Source organism: Lepidochelys kempii, chromosome 2 (assembly GCF_965140285.1).
Source record: "Lepidochelys kempii isolate rLepKem1 chromosome 2, rLepKem1.hap1, whole genome shotgun sequence".
NCBI classification, from domain to species: domain Eukaryota; kingdom Metazoa; phylum Chordata; order Testudines; family Cheloniidae; genus Lepidochelys; species Lepidochelys kempii.
Genome location: NC_136381.1, coordinates 247,766,011 through 247,776,953, shown reverse-complemented (window position 1 = coordinate 247,776,953; position 10,943 = coordinate 247,766,011). Strand labels below are relative to the sequence as shown.

The window sequence follows — 10,943 nt, the reverse complement described above, 5'->3', positions numbered from 1 at the left end:
CTGGTGCCCTGCGCAGCTGCGTGCTCCTCCAGCCTCTGCCCTGCCTCTTCTTCAGGGCCCCCCCCTTGCTCCACCCCAGCCCTGCCTCTTCCTACCCCGAGGACTGCAGCAGGGCTGGCCTGCACTCACTGGCGGTGGGAAGTGCAGCGACCTAGTCCCAGCTGTGCCGCTGGTGAGTGCTGGGGGGCGTTTCCCCCTGTCTCCCAAGCCAGCCCTGCTCCCCCGCCCCGCGGAGGCCTGGGGCCAGTCTCCACCCTCCCCCCCCCCGCATGGAGGCCTGGGGCCCCACAAACCCTCCCCGCGGGGGGGCTGCATAGGGCCCCAAAATAGGTAGGGACGGCCCTGGTTACAAGATGACTCTCTCAGTTCTGGACACCCCGAGAAAGCATCACAGCAATCTATAGTTGGTTCACAAAACTGAAAACAACTAGGAGCCAAATCAGCTGGAAGGACGAACTTAAACAGAAAAATGTGAATGACAATTGGGCAGTGTTTAAGAACACTTTATGAAATGCCAAAAAAGCCATAATCCCACAACTGAGGGAAGGCCACACTGGTTAAAAAAACCAATCTAGTTTAGAGGGGAAGTGAAGGTGGCTATAAAAACAGTATATAGCAAATGGAAGAAAGGGGAAGCTGAAGGTAATGAATATGGAACAGAAGCTGGGAACTGTAGAAAATCGATAATGGAAACAATGACAAGAAGAAACCTATGACCAGCATTGTTAAGGACAGCGAGTTATTTATAATAAGAACAAAAAGAATCCTAACAGTATTATCTATTACTATATAGAAACAGTATTATTAATGCAGAAAAAGCAGAAGTGTACCATATATATTTCTGTTCTGTGTTTGGGAAAGAAACTGATGTCATATCATGGACTGTTGAAACACTTTCCATTCCCGTTTCTCATCATAACTCAGGAGGATTTTTAAACTGCAGCTGCTAAAGGAGCACCTTGTTAAATCAGCACACCCCACTAACTTACATCCAAGAGTTTTAAAAGAACAGGAGCTTGCTGGACAATTAATGTTAATTTTTCAATAAATCTCGGACTACTGCAGAAGTTCCAGAAGACTGGAAGAAAGCTAATGTTGAGCCAGTATTGAAAAAGGGTAAACAGGATGACCTGCATATTTATAAGCCTGACACTGATCCAGGGAAAAATAATGGAACAGCTGATATGAAAGGAGAGCAATATAATGCCAATCAACCTGAATTTATGGAAAATAGATCTTGTCAGGCTAACTTTATTTTTGATGAGATTACAGGTTTGATTGATAAAGATATTAGTGCTGATGTAATTATATGTAGTTTTCTGTAAGGCATTTGACTTAGTGCCATGTGACATTTTTAGCAAAAACCTAGAATGAGCCAAAATTTACATGGCACACATTAAATTAAAAAATGACTAACTGGTCTCTGAATGTAATTGTAAATGGGGAATTATCATGGAGCAGCTGTGCATTTAGTGAGGTCCCATAGGTCTTGGCTCTTGGCCCTACACTAATTAACAATGTTATCAATGACCAGGAAGTAAACATGAAATCATCTCTGATCAAGTTTGCGGAGGACCCAAACAGTGGGAGAAGGATAAGTAATGAAGATAGGACACTGATACAGGGCAATCTGGATTGCCTGATAAACCAGGCACAAAGCAACCAAAATATGCATTTTTATGTGGTTAGCAGTAAGTAGAGTCATTCGTCTAGGGAACAAAGAATGTAAGCCCTTCATACAGGATAGGGGACTTGATCTTGGGAAGCTGTCATAGTAGATAATCAGCTGACCATGGCTGTGACCAAAAGTGCAGATAATGTGATCCTTAGCTGTATAAACAGCCAGATCTCGGGTAGGAGTAGAGAGGTTATGTCACCTGGTGTGCCCACTGCTGGAATGCTGTGTCCAGTGCTAGGATCAGCAGCTGCAGAAGGAGGGTGATCCAGTGGCGAGGAAGCAGAGAAGAACCAGCAGGATGTGACTAAAGGATTACAAAACATCTCATGGTAGGAGCTCGATGTCCAGGCGTGAGACTGGACCCGCGCAGGCCAAGGGGCTCTCCAGCCTGGCAGAGAACGGTGAGACACGTGTCGGGGCTGGCAGCTGAAGCCGGACCCATGCAGCATGGCACCCAAGCGCACAGTTAACAGTGGGGTGCTGGGCCAGGGGGGTTATTTTACATGGGGAAGGGGGGCTCCATCATTCCCAAGGATTTGATCCAGCTGAACTGGCTCAGTTGAGCCTAGGGTGACCAGACAGCAAGTGTGAAAAATCGGGATGGGGGTGGGGAGTAATTGGAGCCCAAATGCTAGTAGTTCTCAAACTTTTGTACTGGTGACCCCTTTGACATAGCAAGCCTCTGAGTGCAACCCCTCCTTATAAATTAAAAACACTTTTAATATATTTAACACTATTAAAAATGCTGGAGTCAAAGTGGGGTTTGCAGTGGATGCTGACAGCTCACGACCCCCCCACCCCCCGTGTAAGACCCGTATGACCCCCCTAAGCGGTCCCGACCCCCAGCCTGAGAACCCCTGCTATATAAGGAAAAGACCCCAAAATCGGGACTGTCCCTATAAAATCGGGACATCTGGTCACCCTAGTCCAGCCAGGGGCTAAGAGGAGGCGGCTGGGGCCAGCTCTAGGCAGCAGGTCAGACTAGAAGCTTCTGCAGCTTCTTTCTGCTCCACCGGTCCCGAGTTCGCCGCCCCTGGGCCCCTTTTGCTCGGTCTCCGTTCCCGGCCGCGTGCGTCGGGCCTCAGGGCGGCGCTGCAGTTCAGACCGCCACGGCAGGGGGCGCTGTGCCCACGGCGCGCGGCTGGCAAAGGGCCGATATTTTTAACTCTTGTCCCGGGCGGGGTGGCTCGTAGCTCGTTGGAAGTCTCGCGAGACTGTACGCGGCTGTTCCGGCCCAGGCCCGCCAGGCAGGCAGACACGCGCGGGGGGGGGGTTGCAGCCATGGCGCTCTACAACTTTAAGAAGATTATGGTGGTTCCTTCCGCTAAGGTGAGTGAAGCTCTTCTTCCGTCCCCCGTCAGCGCCCTCGCCGTGGTAGCGGCGGGGGCGCGCGCCCCCTCTCGCCTCGCGGCCGCTGGTGCTGAGCTGGAGCCATGTGTGGGTCAGGAGCGCCGCCCCGTCCCCAGCGCGTGGGACCTTCGCTGCCCCGTGCAGCCTCCGGCCGTGGGCACGGGGAGCTGAGGGGGCCGGCGCGGGGCAGGGAGTGGAAGTTGGGGGCAGGGGCCCAGCAGAGGAGTGGCGGGGGGCGGGGGAGGAGTGGAGTATTGGGCTACGCGCCTGTCAGAGGCACCGCTGCCCTGGGAAACTAAGGGGAGAGCGGGGCGCCTCTCTGGTGCGGGCAGATCCAGCCCCCCCGAACCCTGGGTGCGGTTCTGCTCCGGCTGCGATAGGAAACCGCGTCAGCCCGACAGCCGGTCTAGTCCTTGGCGCGGTGGCTTCAGGCCGGTTTCGCGGCAACCGTGTCTGCCGTGAACACGTGAAGCGCACTGGGGGAAGGTGATGGTTATCAACGGTCACTGCCTTGTGCTTTTCCAGGAGGCCAGCAAAGTCTTAGTCAAATTTAAACATAAGCACACATTTTCTGTTACAGTCCTTCCTACAGTGCAGAAACTTGGAGCTTGTTAGTCTTTAAGCCAAACTGGGGTTTGTCAGGCAGGAGTCTTCTAAATTGTATCATGTAGCAGGTGTGAGTAATCCTGTAATTGTAATCCAGGCTGTTACTGATTTGGTGTCTGGCCTTAAATCTTTGTCTGTACCTCAGTTTCCTTTTTGTAATCTATTTAGTTACCTGGCAAAGATTAATTACTCTATTTAATAATTATATACTGATTGTACTATGTAAGTGCTCAGTATTAACTCTTACAGGGGAGAAATTAAACAATACAAATCTGCAACACAAAGGGTACTGAACATAAGGTAGTATCACAAGTAGTGATTATTATAAGGAATTCATTGTCCTGTGATAATCTGAGGTATCATCACTGCTATGTGCGTAACCCTGTGTATGCGGGAGATCTCCGTCAAAATGACCTATTACTCATGTCTGAAATGTGAATAAAATTGTCCTAGTTAAAAAAGACTTCAACAAATTTAAGATTAAAAGAGGTAAATTCTTGGGACTAAACATAGTAAATCTCTCTCTAAAGGTTCTCTGGGGGATATCAATATAAAGTGGCTACATCCAAGAGAGCTTATACATTTTGGTTTTCCCGGGACAGTCACCTTTTGTTTTTCTTTCTGGCCATCTCTTTCTAAATGCAGAACTGGCCTGCTTTCAGTCCTTGTTTTGAGCTTCAGAAGTTCTGTGCCATTGTCAGAGACATATGTTAATACCGATGACAGTGCTGATGGGTGCCTGCCTCCTTCAGGCTTCTGCTGACTCTTCTTCGCCCAGCCCTTCATTACCCCTCTTCGGAGACAATTGCTTAAAATCTGTGAAAATGGTGTGAAATTGGCTTTGGAGTTTCATCAGGGTTAGAAGCCTGAGTAGGGTGGTCAGGTGGTTGGAGAAAGGACAGTAATGTGCATATTATAAGGAATTGCCTCAACAGGAAAATATAGAGAAACGTTTTTATTAACAATAACTTATTGTTTCATATTGTATCTATTGTGAGAGTATGCAGGTGCTGCACATGCATAACTCAGTACACAACTCCGAGTGGGTCAATAAAATACTTACCTGGACAAAAACCAAACAACTTCTCCCCTCCTATCTAACATTCAGTCAAAAGGGGGGGGGGGAATGAATTCTTTCATTATGGTCTGTGCCCCACCAAACTTGGACTCTGACACAGCAGCAGAGAGGGAGGGAGTTGTAGAGGTTTGGGTCTTCAGCTGAACACCTTACTGCCCACCCTGATCATTTGAGATCTAGCACTGATAGTGGATACATGGAAGTTCCCTGAACTGTTAAGGAATGTAGGAAAAGGAGGCTGTTTCTTAAATAGCTGAAATGAACACTGGATAAAAGAACGAAAGGTTCTGCTTACAAATTTGTGGGTGGTGCATGGGACTGGAGGTTTGAACTTAATTTAAATGGAAGGACTTGTTTAGATACCTTAAAATTGGAGTGACATGCGATCCATGTTTTTTATTGATACCTTTGAAGCCACACAACAGCTTTTTTGTGTTAAAAAACTTGATTATCCTACACAATGTGCAAAATTCGTAACTTCCACAACAATGATAGAAAGTGGATGCATTGTATTTTATCAACCTAATTGTAGGTAAAAGTGTGATGTGTACTGATTCTTTCAATAACTGCTTAGGTGTCTTTTAAAAACACTTAACTGCTCTGTTTTCCTTTTCTAAATAACTTTCATATTAGAATATGGGTTCTTAGTAATAAGTAATACAGTCTTTGCTGATAATTGTACTTTTCTTTAACTGCAGGACTTTATAGATCTGACATTGTCGAAGACTCAGCGAAAGACTCCGACAGTCATTCATAAGCATTATCAAATCCACCGCATTCGACAGTTTTACATGAGAAAAGTTAAATACACGCAGCAAAATTACCATGACAGACTCACCCAAATCTTAACAGATTTCCCAAAATTAGATGTAAGTGACTTTGGCAATTGATAAGTGAAAGAAAATGTACCTTGAATTCATCAAATCTAATGCTGTGACTGTAAATTGTGGTCTTGTGAGGTTTCGTTGGCTAAGCAAAATCGAGCTTACTTATTACTTGGATAGGAGACTTTGAAAGAAAAATTTATATCTGCAGGAAGAGGTATTGATAACTCAGATGGCTCTATTTCTTTTGAGTAAAGTTTTGAATCAGGGCTCGAACAGGGTTTTGGGGCAACTTTTTCCTGGAGCTCACATCTTGTAGACAAGAGGTAAAATCAAAGTCTTAACCACTAGTGGCGATTAAAGATCCCACAGCACTTTTTCCAGGAGTGGGAATTTTAGCACTAGCTTCTAGATAAATTTAAATTTGACAGAAACTTCAGTTGAATGATGGGTAAAGAAATATAGCCTGTTTAAAGGACTTTGTGACCTCCTATTTCTAGTGAAAGGTGCTAAAGAAGCATAAGGTATTATTATTTTCACAGTTATTGCCATCCAAATGTTTTGTAGGAAAGAATGAGTGTCCAAATATAGGTCTGATCAGTGTGTTTACAGTCTAATGCACTGATCGTGCAGTTGGAGATGTGCAGTTTTCAGTGACTTCAGTGGGGCTTTGTGTATGCCTGTACTTAATCCAATGCAGAATTGAGACCTTAGTTTGCGTGGGATTTTTTCTGACTTCTGTTTCTAATGCCTGATCTCTATTACAAAGTTCTGAAGTACAGCTTCTGTATTTGCTTAACTAGTTTGGTATCTATATAATGTTAAATTTCTAAAAATAAATCACATAGATGGGTAAAATATTCTTTCTAATTCTTTTACAAAGAGATGAACGGATGTGTTGTAAACGCTCTTCAAAAAGAATTGATGTGAAGAAGGTACACTCTTCATATGCTGACGAGTTTATTCAGGCATGAAAAATTGTCTGCCTAACTAGAGATGAATCTTACAGAATTTAGGGTTCAGTGAAAGAGAGGAATTACTTTGCTGTGTTCCCACAATAGCAGAAATATGTTAGAATAAAGGCTGGCACTATACAGTATGCTTGCAGTTTCCCTCTATACAATATAATCTTGCATTTTTTCCTTTTTAACAAAAAATATTCTTACAAAGAAAAAGGCACAGGCAGAAATTTAACCAAAGTCCAATGAAAAATAAAGCAGGAAATCAAAGTTATGGAAAAAACATTCAAATTCATGGATAAGCAGATTGTTTTCTTTAAAGATTTTTAGATATGGAGAATGGTCTTCAGTTTGTATTTGTCAGCTGTACCACTGGTTTCTTGTATCTATGAAAAAGTTGAAATCAGCAGTAAGAAGTCTTTACATTCATGAAAAAACATTCAGAAAAGGTTTTGATTAATTTATTTTATGCTTTTTTAGGATATCCATCCTTTTTATGCAGATTTGATGAATGTTCTCTATGACAAAGATCATTACAAGTTGGCCTTAGGACAGATTAATATTGCCAAGAATCTGATTGACAAGTAAGATACCTTAATTTATTTTTCTGTGGCTTGTTTTTGTCATAACAGCAGATTAATGTTTTCTTTCCTCCCGCAATAGTGTTTCTAAAGATTATGTGCGCCTGATGAAGTATGGCGATTCTCTTTATCGATGCAAACAGTTGAAACGGGCAGCTCTGGGACGTATGTGTACAATTATCAAAAGGCAGAAGCAAAGTTTAGAATATTTGGAACAAGGTATGTATTGCAAATATAGTAAAATGGAGCATTTTGAAGAGAGAATTTAAAATACAGACTTATGCCTGAAGACTTTTTACCAATTGTTTTTATAAATAGCATCTAAACTTACTTTAACTGAAAGAGGTTTGAGGAAAAATATTTTTTCTTTTTTCAGTTTATTTACTTTGGGAAATTATCAACATGTTGTGGCTAGTTAGTTTCACTGTTTTTCCTGAGTAGTCAGTCAAATACACCTGCTTTTTCTGAGATTTTTTTTTGCATGGCAAGAGGAGAGGGAAAAACATTTTTAAAAAAACAGGAAAGTATAATTGGCGCAGGAGCCTTGGAAAGATTGAGTACCTTGAAGTATTCTTAACTTGTTTCTAAAACTGATTAGATTTCTTGTTATTTGCAGTGGTGTTGTAGCCCTGTTGGTCCCAGAATATTAGAGAGACAAGGGGAGGTGAGGTAATAACTTTTATTTGGCCATCTTTTTGTTGGTAAGAGAGACAAGCTTTTGAGCTTACTTAGAGCTCTTCAGGTCTAGGAAAGGTACTCGGAGTGTCATAAGCTAAATGCAAGGTGGAACAGATTATTTAGCATAATGATCCCCTGAAATGTGTTAACTACATTTGCTAAACAGTCTGTTGTACCTGTTGTTTAGCTGAGACACTCTGAGTACGTTTCCCAAACCTGAAAGAGAGCTCTGTGTAAGCTCAAAAGTTTGTCTGTCTGCAACAAATGATGGTCCAATAAAAGAAATTATCTCGCCCATCTTATTGGCAGATGCATTGCATTCACAGTTAATTGTTTGTACAATGCATTTTTCCTAGTATTTGATTTACTTTGACTAAATGATATAGGCTGTCATTATTTATCTGTATCAGTTCGTTGTGTCTGATTTAATAGAGGCCAAATATTTTTTATACATTCTGCTCTGTAGCCCTTTTTGCCTCTTGTTCACATTATATCTAATTGAGGGGGATGATGTGTTAATTAAAATATAATATTTACAAGAAAGTCACACTTTATATTAAGGTTCTATTTGTAAATAGATTATCCAGGTTAATAAATGTTTTCATAAATGGTTAATTGTTAAAAGGCCAATAGGTTGTTTATAACCATCTAGAACACCTTCTACTGATGTACTTATAACTATAACATATTCAACTAATTCTTGTAACGTGCTTTCTTAATAATTTAACAATACTTTATGAACCACTTACAAATGGAAACTTAATGCAAAAATATGTCTAAATTAAATGTGGTTTATGAATAATGTTTCTGAATAAAATCAGAAACTTTCCCATCTACAAAGAAAGATGTCTTCCTTCTGTTTTAGTACATTTAAACTTTATCACCCATGTAATTCAATCAAGCTTTTTAAACTTTTCAGTGCGACAACATTTGTCCCGTTTGCCAACTATTGATCCCAATACACGAACTCTTCTGTTGTGTGGCTACCCAAATGTTGGAAAATCGAGCTTTATAAATAAGGTATGTGAGTTTGTTGTAAAAAATATTACTTCAAAGTTTAAATAATTTGAAATATTGGGACTCTACCCAAGGATCTTAGCTAGCAGGTCTCTATACAAGGTTAGGGATTTAGTATGAATCTCAGGGCTGTAGAAGGAAATGAAAAACAGATTTATTTTTAAATCAATTTATTGTATCATAAGCTTCCCCAGCGTCGTGAAATTTTTCTCCCAGAGAGAGCAAAAAGTGAATTAACCTTCTATAGAAAATCATTGAGACTAACCACTTTGGTGTAGTAAAGGAAGTGCATTATAATTGATATGCTGCTGTCAGGAAAATAATTGTCTCAGTAAATGAAAAAAATCTTTATTTGGGGATTTTTCTTGTTTTAAGGTGACAAGAGCAGATGTGGAAGTGCAGCCTTATGCCTTTACCACAAAATCCCTCTTTGTGGGACACATGGATTATAGGTATCTGCGTTGGCAGGTAAGAGCTATTGCTAACTTACTACTCTGTTTCCACAGGAATGAATTGGTTAGGATCCTGTTGCTGTTGAGAATACCATTTTGTTTGCTGATGGCTGTTTCTAAAAGTACTGTACCTAGAGAACTGCTGTGTAAGATCTCTCTTTACATAATGTACTGAGTAAGGTCAGCTATCAGAAGCTATTCTAAAAATGTAGATCCTGGGGTTTTTCAGTTGCTGGGAGGTACAGGGCACTTGCATAACTCCTGAGTAGTAACGGAAAGTGATGCATCTCCAGACTGGATCAGGTCAGGGCAGGTCTCCCTCCCTCTGATTCAGTCCAAGTGAAAATGCACGGAAACTCCAGGTAGTCTTTCCTTGTATTACTATGATACTCTTTTCTCTGACTATAATTTGAAGTATTTCAAATCTCTTACTCAGTCTCATCTTATTTTAACACGAATACTATTGTCGTCTTATTCATTTTTCATGTTCTTACTTTGAATGAATTTACAAACTTGTGGTTGAAAGGAAACAATATATATAGTTGCTATTGTCAGCGTCTGTTCTTTTAGGTTTTTATACCATGCTTATCACTATAGTATCTGAGCACTTTCCAGTCGTATATTAAGCCACATAACTACACACCTGTCATATGTTGTTTGTTCTCTCATTCTTTCCCCAGAGAAAGAAGCATGTGCAGTAGAATGTATTGTTTTGGTGGTCTCTCTCTCTCTTTAATATAAATGTACTTGTTGCTATGTGTTTCTGTTAGAGAAGGCAGGTCAAAGAAATGTGCTTTGCACTTGAAGCAGAAAGTTGCGAGGTTCCTAAGTTCCTGGCGGTGTTCGTTCCACAGTCTCAGTCTGCCCCCAGAGAAGATGCACTCTCACGCACATACAAGCTTTACTCTTATTGTTGAGAGTTCCATTATGCCAGAAGAGCATAGTTTACTACTGGGGGAATTCTGTGCCACTACTCACGCGTAGAATTCCTGTCCCCTGCAGATTTCTTTGCTTCCCTGCAGAAAATGATCGGGAAGCATAGGTAAGCCGTAAGAGCGGTCATGTCATTTTGGGTGCCTGGAGCAGCAGGCAGAGAGGTAAATCACTGTAGGGCTGGGACGCCCCGGCCGGTGACTCCTGCCCTGCGCTAGACTCACCTGCTAGTCCCAGCTGAGATGGGGATGGAGGAGGATGGGGCTGTCTCTTCCCCTGCAAGGGAGCGCCTGTGGGGTTCCCCTGCAGAAAGCTCCATATTCCTCCCTCTCCCTCCCCCCCGCCACTTTCGTGACCCCATCACTCGCCAGCCTTGGGGGAAGGGGCCACTATGCAGGGAGCTGCTTTCCCATCAGCTGGACCCCCTATATCCAGAGCCCCACCCCTGCACGCAGCCCCTCCCCCCGCACACTCGAAGCCCTCTCACTTACTATCTTGGGGCAGCTAGAGTAGAGGGGCAGGGCCCCTGAGTGTTTTTAGGGCAGGCCCAGCCCTTGTGCTGTGTCAAGGTTGAGTGCAGCCTCACCGCCATGTCCCGGAGGGAAGGGGGGGCTACGGGGGTGATCTTCCACCTTTGTTCAGCCAGTGGCCTGTGCTCCCCACTGCCATGCTTGGAGCCTCCACATTTATTTATTGACAAATAAAATATGCAGAATTTGAACATACCATGTGCAGGATTTGTATTTTTTTGGCGCAGAATTCCCTCAGGAGTAATAGTTGTTGATCA

General features: G+C 42.8%; 1 protein-coding gene across 1 annotated transcript in view; it reads left to right on the top strand.

The window, feature by feature from the left end:
• The first annotated feature begins 2,892 nt into the window (after nt 1-2,892).
• GTPBP4 (GTP binding protein 4) overlaps nt 2,893-10,943 on the top strand; it is a 22,539-nt gene continuing 14,488 nt past the window's right edge. Inside the window, exons 1-6 of the mRNA XM_073334477.2 lie at nt 2,893-3,007; nt 5,411-5,581; nt 6,976-7,079; nt 7,159-7,295; nt 8,674-8,774; nt 9,147-9,239. Coding sequence (XP_073190578.1) covers nt 2,960-3,007; nt 5,411-5,581; nt 6,976-7,079; nt 7,159-7,295; nt 8,674-8,774; nt 9,147-9,239 — 654 coding nt within the window. The 5' untranslated portion in view covers nt 2,893-2,959. The remainder of the gene's footprint in view (nt 3,008-5,410; nt 5,582-6,975; nt 7,080-7,158; nt 7,296-8,673; nt 8,775-9,146; nt 9,240-10,943) is intronic.